The sequence below is a fragment of the Schistocerca piceifrons genome, chromosome 7 (genome assembly GCF_021461385.2).
Source record: "Schistocerca piceifrons isolate TAMUIC-IGC-003096 chromosome 7, iqSchPice1.1, whole genome shotgun sequence".
Taxonomy (NCBI): Eukaryota; Metazoa; Arthropoda; class Insecta; order Orthoptera; family Acrididae; genus Schistocerca; species Schistocerca piceifrons.
The window spans coordinates 309,455,108-309,469,413 of NC_060144.1; the positions used below are offsets into that span (position 1 = coordinate 309,455,108).

Here is a 14,306-nt window from a genome sequence, read left to right on the forward strand (position 1 = left end):
GTGAACGGAAAACAAATGGTACGAAGTGGAGTGTTCGGTGTGTAATTCTGTAAGTTGGCAGTTTTCGCGAAGTAACGTATAAGTAATGTAGTGGGTTTTCAAATTTGACGCTTAGCATTTTTGTAAATAGAATAAATAGCAGTGTCTGGTAGAAAAGTGTGTTTTTGATTATCCGTGTATTTTGGTTATCCATATAGTCTAGGTTCCACGTTAACCCAGATAACGGTCGCGTTTCTTCAATGCTTGATTCCTATTTTTTCCCCCCTCCTTACAACGAATCGCGTGGGCATTAATAATGATTAAACTACAGTACTGTGTGCTCGCATGTTGACTTAATCGAGAGTAACATTCGTGGTTCGTGTCTCAGTAGATAATGTCTCAGCGTTACTTGAAAAGTTGCCCGTCATTCTGGAGTGCACAGTTTTCAATAAGAAATATTTTGTTGAAAAGCATTAATTAGGGTACATTGGAAGACAGAAGTACAGGGTTGGTTAGTTGTATCACAAGTTATAGGCCCCACCAACATGGAGCAGTTTAAGATTTTTATTAATTATTGCAAATGTAAAATGAACCGAGGATGTTAAGATTGTGACAGAAATATATTGTTAAATTAAAAACCGAGCGAGGTGGCGCAGTGGTTAGCACACTGGACTCGCATTCGGGAGGACGACGGTTCAATCCCGCGTCCGGAAATCCTGATTTAGGTTTTCCGTGATTTTCCTATCCCTCCAAGCAAATACCGGGATGGTTCCTTTGAAAGGGCACGGCCGACTTCCTTTCCCATCCTTCCCTACTCAGATGAGACCGATGACTTCGCTGTTTGGTCTCCTCCCGCAAACAACCCAACTCAACTCTTAAGTTAAAAATAAGTGCGGCTGTGTATTGCATGATGCAGTTGCTAAGGTTTCGATGAAATCCTACTGAGTTCACTGTTCTATGAGTCTGCAAACTCAGACGCACGTCAGTTCTTCGGCTTATAGCAATATTGTCTTATTTTAAAGTAGTTCCGTAGTCTGATTACGTTAGATTGTGGTGCTACCTGGCGCCACGTTGGTAATCGAAGATTATGCTTCGACACCCATATCACCTACTGTGATGTTTGTCGTTACGTTGTTTTCGTGTGCCAAAGCTAACAGCACGATTGTGGAAAGAACAATAGACACACTTGGGCTCAGAGTACAGTTTGAGGCGTAGATTACGGCGCTGGCTCTCTGATGGATTGGTAGCTGTGACCCTAGTTCTTATTTTGATGATTTTTAAAAAGTTATATTCTTCTGTTTGTGCGTTCTTTATTAATATATCGCCGGTGTGCACCGTAACACCGTTATTTTCATTTCGTGGTGTTGAAATTCAAGATGTGTTGTTTGAGATTTTACAATGAATTACAGCTTGAAATTTAATTACTGTCCAGTCGTTTCAACTGCTGTTACATAATTTTTGAAAACGATTTTTTTTCTTCCGCAGGAATGGAGTCAATGTCGAAGGGTCAACACATAAGCAAGTTGTGGATCTCATTAAGTCTGGCGGAGATGTTCTGACGCTCACTGTGATCTCTGTCACCCAGCAGGTAATAGTGCATTTTGTGTGTGTGGGGGGGGGGGGGGGGGTTGTTCTCGTTTCTTGTGAAATAATGCGTATCTTAAACAAATAGCTTCATCCTGCAAGTGGACCTTTGTAACATTATCGTAGTCGCCGCCACCACCACCACCACCACCACCACCACATCATCATCATCTACATCTAAACGTTATGCCTGACGCTGCAACCACTCTCCTGTATTTTGTGCTGTTTCCTTTGTTTCTGTATAATTCTGATATTTTGTTGTTTCCAGTAAACTTTACACTGTTTCCTTTCTTGGGCTTCATTTAGTTTTCTTTTCAAAATTCTTTCTTCCAGTGTGTTTCGTAAAATTGTATTGCGTCTAAATACGCTCCAAAACGTACGGTTGCCTTATTTGAACAGTTCCTTTGAGGTTTCTCTGCTCATCTATCGCTTCCAAAACATCTTTCTGTCCTACTGATTCTCATTAGGCATTCCTCTACCCACAATCCCATCACCTCTAAGTGATTTATTTTCTGTTTTCAGCAGTAACACGGAAATACATTCCACTTGAGTCTACTGATAAAGTATTTTTTTAAAAATACTTAATGACTTGGTCTCTGATATAACGAGGAGTTGCCATATTTTGATTATGAAAAGAGAGCAAACCAATGATTTAGTAATTCACATGGTAATACGTTAATACTTGTCACATCATTGCACACATTATGTTAAAGAAACCCTTCTTCCATTTTATGGGAGTGGTGGTCTTAGAAATTGAAGCAATCAGAACCAAATCTTGTTAAGTCACTGTTTCAAAATTGAAAGGAGAGTGTATGAATAGTCGCTGACTTAACTTCTAACCCTTAATGTTTGGATTTTTCCATAATAAACTGTTACAAGAAGTTACCAAATTGACATGTTATGATTTTATTTTCATCATTCCAATACTGGTATACACTGAAGAAATTGGATACATTATATTAATTTTTTCTCATCAAAATAACATCATCTTCCACATCACTTCCATCGTTGTTGTGGCCTTCTGTCCAAAGACTTGTTTGATGCAGCTGTCCTGTGCAAGACGCATCATCTCTGAAAAACTACTGCAAGCTAAATACTTCAGAATCGGCATATTGTATTCATCTCTTGGTCTCCCTACGATTTTTACCCCCCCCCCCCCCCCTCCCTCCCCGGTCTCCCTGTACGATTTTTATCCCCCCCCCCCCCCACTTCCCTTCAATACTAAATTGGTGATCCTTTCACCTGTCGTATCAATCGATCCCTTGTTCTAGTCAGGTTGTGCCACAAATATATTGTCTTCCCAATTCTCAGGTTGGAGACTTTCCCTCCCGGGAACTGGGTGTTTGTGTTGTCCTCATCGTTCCATCGCCATTCATGAAAGTGGCTACACTGGACTGTGTACAGATTGGCAATGTGTACGGGTGCTGATGACCGTGCAGTTAAGTGCCCTACAAGCCACTCATCATCATCACCACCATTCTAATTCTGTTCAGCACCTCCAAATTAGTTACGTGATTTACCCATCTGATCTTCACCATTCTTATGTAGCACCACATTTCAAAAGCTTCTTTCCTCTTATTGTCTAAGCTGTTTGTTGAACATGTTTCACTTCTGTACATGGCTACAGTACATACAAATACTTTCAGGAAAGACTTCCTGCCACTGAAATCTATACATGATGTTAACAAATTTCTCTTCTTGCCATTGCCAGTCTACATTTTATATCCTCTTTACTTTCGCCATCATCATGTCTACTACTAAAAGAGTCTTGTTTCCTAATCCTACCATCAGCATTGATTTAAATTGACTACATTCCATTATCATTGTTTTGATTTTGTTGATGTTCATCTTATATCCTCCTTTCAAGACACTGTCTATTCCATTCATCTGCTCTTCTAGCTCCTTTACTGATGAATCCTTCTCAGGGTGTCAGCCGAGTGGTGGCGTCGTCTTGTCGCAACGTTTCAATAAGTTTCATACCCATTGCCTTCTGGCACTAGAAGATGATGGGTACCTTATCTTATCACACATTTCTTCAAATGCGTCATCACCTGCGATGTTAGTTGGCATATCTACATCTACTACTGTGGTGGTTGTCGGCTTCGTGTCTGTCTTGGCCGTGATAATGTGTTCATTATGCTGTTCATAGTAAATTACCTCCATTTATATTTTCTCATTTTTTACTGAACCTACTTCTGCATTACCGCTATTTCATTTTGTGTTTATAACCCTGTTTTCATCAGACCAGAAGTCCTGTTCCTCCTGCCACTATAACTAACTTAGATGTATCCATTTGCCTTTTTTTATTGTTCTAACCAACCTTCCTGATTAAGTGACCTAAAATTCCATGCTCCAATCTGTAGAGCACCAGTTTTGTTTCTCCTGATGATTACATACTCCTGAGTAGTTCCTCACCAGTAGTTCGAATGGGAGAGTATTTTACTTCTGAAATGTTTTACTCAAGAGGATGCCCTCATCATGCCCTCGTGAAAAATTATGACAGTAGTTTCCCGTACTTCCATGCATGATTGTGTCATAAAATTTGGTACCTTCTGGCTTTGTTCCAGCAGCGAGTGATAATCATCATATTTTGTGTTCTTAATCTTCTGAAACCTGTTTGGGGTATTTTGAGCCTTATCATATGCCTTTTGTAAAGCTTGAAACCTCGTTCTTCTCTTCAGAATTGACTGGGGATGATAAAGTGTTGGTGACTCGATGTAATGAACTTTAGGTACACATCCTCTTCTGAAACACACGCACCATATTAATGAAATTTCATGAACACTTCCTACTAGAACAATGTCAAAGGCATATTTCAAGTTAAAAACTTCAACAACTGGAGTGCAGTCACTTTCTCTGTTGTCAGTTGTAGGTTGTTTGGCATGAACATCAATGGGATTCTTATGCAGTGAATTTCTGATCGGTTTGATCCATGTGGAAGTAATTAAGATTTCAACTATTGCTCACTTTTTCTGCTCAGTATTGCCAAAAATTCTATCAGTGGGAATGAAAGTGTGTCCTAGGATGGTGTAGTACAGATATAAACTTCCTGAAAATATACCTGAGAGAGGTACAACCAGAATGAAAACACGTATGTTTTTGCACTGTGGTGTGCAGTTATCCATGAAAACATGTAGTTCTTTGACAAACTGGTCAACTTCATCTGCACACACCATTTCAGACAGCTAATAACTTCATTTGGTGATTTTCCACACATTGTTTCAGTAGACATAAATATAGGTGCGTCATTACGAGCCAGGTTACATACACCTAAACTGTGCAGCCATAGTTGTCTTGCATAATATTCTACATCAAGAATTTTTTATAATCAAACAAATTCCACACAGTGAAGGATCTTTCTCACATGCCTCCTTCACTTCCCACAAATATGTGTAGAGATGTTCAGCTTTCTGGTAAAGCAATTTTTTTCCAATGTGACAGCAGTTTTAGCTTTCCCACTGGATGCTGTATTGTGCTGTGCTTCATTTCAGTGCAATCATTACAAATACCTCTCTTCAACTGACCAAATCATGTTGGTATATATATTATTGAACAACCAATATCTCACATCTTTCTGCAGCTCAGGATATTGATCCATGAAATATCTGTGTAATTGAGACATAATCAGTTGGACAGATAGATATTTCACACTTAGGCTTTTGGTTTGACAGTAATGACTCTCATGAGGGGAAATGTTGGCAGTAAAAACATATATCGTCTGACGAACATGATCAGGTTTCTTACATCCAGGAGAACGCTGTCTTCTGCGATCCTTTGGTGAATTATCCAAACATTTTACTTTCCAATTCAGTCTTCCTCACTTCATACCATGAAGAGTGCAAAATGCCTTTATGCAGGCTTTAAGTTGTACACTATCAATTTAAACAATGGAATATCTGGGTTGGAATAGCATAATATTAGGAATAGGATACACTGCTGCTCACTGTAAAGATGACCCATGTAGTTTCAGACAGGCACAACGAAAAGATAGTTATTCATGTACCTATTGGCCAATCAGCCAAAGCCTTCCTCGGCAAAAAAAAAAAAAAAAAAAAAAAAAAAAATTACACACATTCACACAGGCAAACACACATCATGCACACTTGGCCGCCCCCACTGCAACTCCGACTGGAGCTACATGTGTAACAGCATTATGCCTGTCTGTGGCTCAGCAATTCATCTTTACAATGAATAGCAATCTGTCCTGTTGCTAGTGTTAACACTCTCACTAGTGATACAGTAATGGTAGGTGGTTACCCTGTGTTTGGCATCCAGCTTGCAAGGACAAGCCTGAAACTGTGAAGTGGGATTATTCCAAAATAATCATAATATTCAGTAATTATTTTTAATACTATAATGGAATTTTAATTTATGTAATCGTATGTCAGTTACACAATATGCCACCAATTGACTGTAATAATAAAGCATTGCTGGAAAAAAATTAGTATACGTGGAAGGATGAAGTCAATTTTGATCCAATGATGGCATCTGCCACCTGGGGTATAGTAGATGTACTGATAGTGGTTTCAGTGTTGCCTGCCTACAGATAGCGTATTGGCGTAGTTTCCAGAATGCCATCTCTGTCTACCCTTCATTAGGGAATGCTCACAACCCTAAGGCTCAGTGTGGCACAAATGTGTGAAGCAAGCTGGCAATTGTGCCACAGACACACACTCATGTTTGCTACAGCCAACTGAGAGATTTTGAGAGGGTTCAAATTGTGGCCTTCAGAGTGGCAGCATGGTCCTCTTGGAAGATTGCCACAGAAGTTGGATGTGCTGAGTTGTGCAATGATGCTGGTATCAGTGGTCACATGAACATTCTCACACCAGTAGACGAGGTTCTGGATGTCCATGCAACACAGATGCCTACCAGAATTGTCTACTGTTGTAATAGTAGCAGTAGCAGATTATACAGCTAGCCCATCTTCCACTCATAACACGGCATCAATGTGCACACCCTGAACGGCACCATCAGAGGATAACTTGGAAGATCAAATGGCACACCGTGTTCTTCAGCAATGAAAGTTGATTCTTCTGGCTGAAAATGATGGTTGTTTAAGCATATGATGTAGACCTGGTGAGACCTGACTGATGTGTCGTTCTAACAGGCTAATGCTCACCCACACACTGACCATGAAACTCAACATGCTCTGCAAGACATGCAGCAGTTTCCTTGGCCAGCAAAATATGTGGACTTGTTGGCAATTGAGCACATGTGGGATACAATGGGACGAGAAGTAACTTGGTGACTCATCAGCCATCAAGTCTTACAGGTTGAGTGGGCATGTCATAATGTATCCCAGGACAGTATTCGAAATCTGTACGATCGACTGGATGACAGAGTCAGCACCTGCAGTGGTGCCCATGGAAGCTGCACCACATGCGAGTATGTGTGTTGCAGCATGGGCTGATACTTGGTTCCTCAGAACTGCAAGTGCTATTAATCTATAAATGTAATCATTCATCTATTCGATATGCACTGTTACAACACTAAATCTTGAGTGAACTGGAAACATCTAAAAGTGTGCACTAATTTTTTCTGGCCATGTAGTTATTGTCATTATCATGTACCCTTAAATAGTTCAACTAATCAAGAGTGTAACAGTATTTATGAATGTGATTCTAGGGCGCTACCAATTCTAATGAATACTACAGTTGGACATATTACATTTTGATAAAAATTAAGTCAGTAGATTTGTCTTTCTGCAAAAACCTGTGTTTTTATTTCATAACAGTGAACTTCCATACCTGTTGTTGTTCAATATAACTCCAGGGATCATGACTGTCTAGATCATTGAAGCATCTGAAGATCATATCTTTTTGATCATTGGAGAACTTTGGTGCACACCCACATATGCAGTGGAAATCTTTAATCTGGACATTTGGACTTACAGAAGTCTCTTTATAACCTATGTAGGCATTACCTAACATACTGAATTACCGAATAGTAAGTAACGAGTCCTGCAACACATTTAAATATAAACTGACTGAAAAAAATAGCAAAACCTACAAATGACTAACATAGACTAATGAAATTTCGGAGTGCATTTGTCTGTCTAACATATTTAAGTGATCAGCATTACAAGAGCACAGGTTAACGTCAGCACAAGATAAGCCACTGCAAATGTTAAATGTTAGAACATTAATTATCAGTGTAAGTGCTAGATTGTCAGATGCAGGCATGCAGATGTGTATGCATTGTGTTCTATAGGTGCCGGATGTCAGTTTGGGGGATGCAGATCCATGCTTGGTGCACATGGTAGGGCAATACAGGGATGGTTAATGTTGGCTATAGATGATGCTGAAATTGTCATCAGATGATGTCCCACATGTGCTCAATCGGAGACAGATCTGGTGACTGAGCAGACCAAGGCAACATGTCGACACATTGTAGAGAATAATGGGGTTGCAACAGTGGTATGTGGACATGAGTTATCGTGTTGGAAAACACTCCCTGGAATGATATTCACAAATTACCTTACAAAAGGTAGAATCACCAGATTGACGTACAAATTTGCAATCATTGTTCGTGGGATAACCAAGAAGTGCTCCTTGCCATCAATGGCACTGAGACAGAACTAGCTTTCATCAGAAAACACATAAGACCTCCATACTGCCCACCTGTAGGCTCTCACTTGACACCACTGAAGTCACAAATGGTGGTGGTTTGGGGTCAGTGGAATTAATGCTACAGGGCACCTGGCTCAGAGCTTACCTTGAAGCAACCAATTTGTAACAGTTTATTATGTCACTGTGGTCCCATCTGCTGCTCAAATTGCTGCTGCAGATGTTGTACAATAAGCCAAAGCCTTACACTGAACACAACAGTCTTCTCTCTCAGTAGTGCCACGTGGCCATCCAGAGCCTGGTCTTCTTGCGACAGTACAGTTCCATGACCACTGCTGCCAGCAATGCTGTACAGTAGCTACATTCCTACCAAGACTTCTTGCAGTATCGCAAAAGGAGTATCCAGCTCCTCGTAGCCCTATTACATGACTTTGCTCAACCTCAGTAACATATTGATAATGGCATTTTTGTCACCGTAAAGGCATTCTTGACCAGCATCAACTCACCACATCCTATCTCAAATGCAACTAATACTCATGACTGTTACAGTGTGTTTTAAAGCAAACTTTATTTGCATCAACATATTGGCACCTCTAGCACCACTGTTATGTGGCTAGTATGAAATTTGAATAGGCGTCATCTTTCAAATGTAGCAGCACACCTTCCAACTATTGTTTATGTTGCAAAACTACTTCTTGGCATCAAATTTTTTTTCTGTCCATGTATTTCTATAAGTTATAATTTTTGGTCCAAAATATATCGTTTTCTTTGTTTCCAGTTTCAACTCCTTGCAAACGGGCCACTTCCATTGGACAAGATTTCTGTGTTTTGTGTGACCGTGAATGGGATTCGTTGTAGAAGTCTCATTTTATGTGGAAATGATGTACGAGGTTAATTGCTGTCTATTCTAGTATTTTATTTTCCCCCAAGTCATGTTACCAGTATCCAAATTACTTTGTGGTGATTCTGAGTCCTCATTAGGACTCTATTCTGAGCCACTACCTTCAAATAGACCCTCATTCAAGGAGTTGACTCTCATATCAGTACTGCTCCCCACAATTTTTCAATTGACAGTGAATAAACAGCTGGGAACATGCAGCTTGGCTTGCACACTGGCAGTAGCACTGCCAAACATCTGACACTGCAGCTACTTAACAACTTGTAATCTGAAAAGGAGACTTAACAATTTCTATGTCCGAAACTAACGTCTGTTGAACATTAAGTTCACAGTTTGATGGACTTACAGCTTTCTGATCTGCAAATCGTTCAGCACCATTAGGGGGCAGGTCATGAGGGTATATATATGCGTATTGTGATATAAATTGGTTTTCTAAAAAAACTTTACTTCACAGCTTCTGCTTCTGAGTGCTTCAGTTATTGACTCTATGTACCTGGAAGGAAGTGGCCATTGAATAACCGTCTTAGTAGGAAGACCAGTATTAATTCAGAAATTTTTTAAACCTGTTATTGTTTAGACCTTTTGTGATAATAATAGTATGTTACCATTGTACCACCAATCTTACAGTGAAATATGTAGCATCAACAACAGCATTTTTATTTGCTTTCATAGATAAGAAGAAAATATCAAAGCTAAGATTTTCTTTTTGTTTCTTATGAGAATCAAATCAGGCAATGGCCTTGCCGCAGTGGATACACCGGTTCCCGTGAGATCACAGAAGTTAAATGCTGTCGGGCGTGGTCGGCACTTGGGTGGGTGACCATCCAGGCCGCCATGCGCTGTTGCCATTTTTCGGGGTGCACTCAGCATCGTGATACCAATAGAGGAGCTACTTGACCGAATAGTAGTGGCTTCGGTCAAGAATACCATCATAATGACTGGGAGAGCGGTGTGCTTACCCCATGCCCCTCCTATCTGCATCTACCTCTGAGGATAATGCGGTGGTGGTGGTGGTGGTGGTGGTGGTGGTCGGATGGTCCCGGTAGGCCACTCGTGGCCTGAAGACGGAGTGCTCATATATATATAAACAAAGATGATGTAACTTACCAAATGAAAGCGTTGGTATGTTGATAGACACACAAATAAACACAAAAACACACAAAAAATTCAAGCTTTCGCAACCCACGGTATCTTCATCAGGAAAGAGGGAAGGAGAGGGAAAGACGAAAGGATGTGGGTTTTAAGGGAGAGGGTAAGGAGTCATTCCAATCCCGGGAGCGGAAAGACTTACCTTAGGGGAAAAAAAGGACAGGTATACACTGGCGCACGCACACACACGCGCGCTGCGCCCACACACACACACACACACACACACACACACACACACACACACACACACACACACACACACACACACAAATGTCTGCTTGTGTCTGTATATGTGCGGATGGATATGTGTGTGTGTGCGCGCGAGTGTATACCTGTCCTTTTTTTCCCCTAAGGTAAGTCTTTCTGCTCCCGGGATTGGATGACTCCTTACCCTCTCTCTTAAAACCCACATCCTTTCGTCTTTCCCTCTCCTTCCCTCTTTCCTGATGAAGCAACCATGGGTTGCAAAAGCTTGAATTTTGTTTTTGTGTGTGTGTGTGTGTGTGTGTGTGTGTGTGTGTGTGTGTGTGTGTTTGTGTTTATTTGTGCATCTATCGACATACCAACGCTTTCGTTTGGTAAGTTACATCATCTTTGTTTTTCGATATATTTTTCCCACGTGGAATGTTTCCCTCATTGAATATCCTTCCACACACTTACGTAAATAGTTCTCATTTAAATAATTGCGATATGTAGCAGTTCTCATGTCACCTACCTTTCAGCTGTTGCTTATTTATCTCTGCATGTTATCTCAAATGATTTGTGTATAGATTTTGATCATAAATTAGTATTCTCATTTTATAAATTAGTATTTTAATATTCTCATTAGATTTCACAGATAATCACTTTTTCTTGGTTGTGTTCATTCTTTGCCAATTCATGTGGCTATATTAACAGAATAAATTACAAACAATGGAAACCCCAAGTTGGAATATCAACAAAATACATTCCCAGAGTGATGGACAGAATTGGCCGTATATTGCGCAAATACGGCGTAAAGATGATTTTCAAACTGACAAGGAAGATCAAAGAGTGTCTTAGATCGGCAAAGGAGAAAGGGGGTCCACTTGTAATGTCGGGAATATACCATGCACATGCGGAAAAGTTTATGTCGGAATGACTGGACGATCAGTCAACACCAGGATCAAAGAAAATAAGCGACATTGCAGATTGGGGCAGGTGGAGAAATCGGCCGTGGCAGAGCACGCACTAAGTGAGACCGACCACATAATAAAATTTGCCAACACGAAAGTTCTGGCAGTAGAGAAGCACTGTCACACGTGCTTGCCCAGAGAGGCTGTATAAATACAAAATCATGCGAACAGTTTCAACAAGAAAGAGGAAAGCCTTAAGGTAAACGGATCCTGGCTTCCCATACTGCAGTAAATGACCATCGCAGGTAATAAGAGGAGAACTGCACCAGAAATGACCGCGGAGAAGCCCTCGGATGTTGGCGCGCCAGGCACATATAGTCTGCGGCCGTGAGCTCGGCTCCAGTTCATGCTGGCAAAGAGGGTGAAGCTTTGACAATGCCAGCCATTCGTGCTGGCTAAATATCAGTTAAATCATTAGATGAATGTCGGCCGAAGAACCCGAGACAGAAGCCAATAGGCAGTTTGTCAACAAGTGGCCACGAAAGCCTTAGCAATTTTGTAAGATAGGGAAAAGATGGATTGCTACTCACTGTAAAGATAACATTTTGAGTTACAGACAGGAACAACAACAACAACAACAACAACAACAACAACAACAAAACACTTACACAATAACTTTTGGCCACGGAAGCAGCATCTGCAGGTGGTGGAGAAGAAGGAATAGGAGGGTACAGATTGGGGGGGGGGGGGGAGAACAGTGCTGTGTAATGTTGTGTGGACGGACTAGACTGCCAACAGGCACAGCGTTGGGAGTCTGTGGGGCAGGGAAAGGGGGGGGGGGGGGGGGGAGAAATAAGGAGGTGGAAACTGTTGGAGGAGGATGGGCGGGGGGGGGGGGGGGGGGGGGGGGGGGGACAGTAGATTACCATAGGTTGAGGCCGGGATAATTTTGGGAGTGAAGAATGTGGTTTAAGGATAACTCCCATCTGCACAGTTCATAAAAGCTAGTGGTAGAAGGGAGAATCTAGATAGCTCAGGTAGTGAAGGAGCTGTTGGAATAGAGCATGCTGTGTTCTGTTATGCCACGGGGTGGTCTACTTTGCTCGTAGTGACAATATGGCGGTGGACATTCATCCTGGTGGACAGCTGGATGGTAGCCAAACCAATATAATAGCTATGCAGTGATTGCTGCAGAGCTGGTGTATGACGTAGCTGCTTCCACAGGTGGCATAGCCTCTGATGGGGCAGGATAAGCTTGTGACAACAGGACTGGAGTAGGAGGTGGTGGATGGGTGGACTGGGAAGGTCTTTCACTTGGGTCTTGCACAGGAATATGATCTTTGAATTGGGAGTGGCGTAGTGATTGATTTGGATATTGTGGAAGTTGGGTGGGTGGCCAAACACCACATTAGGTGGTGTGGGAAGGATCCTGGGTAAGGTGTCCATAATTTCAGGGCGAGATGATAGGTAATCAAAGCCTTGATAAAGGATATGGTTCAGTTGTTCCAGTCTTGGGTCGTATAGGTTGACAAAGGGGCACTCCTTTGTAACTATGTCTTGCGGGTGGTAGAAGGATTGTGGGTGTGTGGAGGAAATAGTACGGGAGATCTGTTTGTGGACTAGATCTGGGTAATAATGCCTGTCTGTGGAGGCCTTAGTGAGACCATCAGCATACTGGGGGAATTTTTGTCAGTGAAGAAATGCCGTCCCTTCCTTAGAACACCAATCTTTCAGCATAAGAAAGGACATCCATACACAGCCTCAAAACAAATCCTGCCCTAATCATCATATCTGCAAGAAAATGTTCTGTGCCCCCACTAAAAGAATTTTGGCCCTCATTGACTAGCATCCGCAATCTGTTGCCTCCCAACGTCAACGTCCTTCAGACTCCAGACACACTACCTCATTTGTCATACACCTTACTGTTCACAACTACTTCAGGATGGTATTCAAACAAATCTGCAGATCAGCACAGGCACCCGCATGGCACCCTCCTATGTCAACCTGTTTACAGACCATCTAGAGAAGACCTTCCTGGCTTCCCAAAATGCTAAACCCATAATCTGGTTCATGTTCATTGATGTTATCTTCATGGTCTAGACGCAGGGCCAAGGCACCCTATGCCCATTCCTTCACAACCTCAACACTTCTCCCATTCGCTTCACCTGGTCCTCTTCAACCCAGCATGCCACTTTCCTGGACGTTAATCTGTTCCTCTGTGATGGTTCCATCCACACCACTGCCCACATTAAAACTACGAACCACCAACAGTTCCTGTATTTTGAAGTCTGGCATCCCTTCCACATCAAAAAGTTCCTCCCACACAGCCTGGCCACCCTGGGACAGGGTATCTGCATTGACGAAAACTGCCATGCCCAGTATGCTGAGGGTCTCACCAAGGTCTTCACGGACAGGCATAATTCCCCAGACCGAATCTACGAACAAATCTCCCATGCCATTTCTCCACACACCCCCAATCTTCTTACCACCCCCCAAAAACCAGCTACAAAGGAGTGCCACTTCATCACCCAATACCACCACTGACTGGAACAACTGAACCACATCCTCCGTCAGGGATTTTAATTATCTATTGTCTTGCCCTGAACTGAGTGACATCCTACTCAAGATCCTTCCCACTCACCCTAAAGTGGTCTTCCATAACCCCACCCACCCTCCACAACATCATAGTCCATCCCTATGCTGCTCCCAGTCCCAATCCCTTGCCACAGTGATCATATCCCTTTGCAGGACCCAAGTGCAAGGCCTTCCCAATCCAAACACCCAGCACTCCCTATTTCAGACTTATTCCTTATCCTACTCCATCAGAGGTCTGGTCACCTGTGGAAGCTCTCACATCATATGCTAGCTCTCCTGCAATCATTGCACATCGGTATGGTGAGTCAAGTACAATATGTTATTACAATGGGTCTAAAACTGTCTGTTGTCTTCTATCCAAAGACTCTCCATGCTAGTCTATCCTCAGGTAACCTTTTCATCTGTGCATGACTACTGCAGCCTACATCTGGTTGAACT

At 42.0% G+C, this 14,306-nt stretch overlaps 1 protein-coding gene across 1 annotated transcript in view; it reads left to right on the forward strand.

Annotated features, from left to right (window-relative positions):
* Positions 1-14,306, forward strand: part of LOC124804645 (sorting nexin-27) — a 284,253-nt gene that overhangs the window by 249,214 nt on the left and 20,733 nt on the right. The window contains exon 2 of the mRNA XM_047264866.1: positions 1,465-1,567. Within this exon, the coding sequence (XP_047120822.1) occupies positions 1,465-1,567 (103 nt within the window). The remainder of the gene's footprint in view (positions 1-1,464; positions 1,568-14,306) is intronic.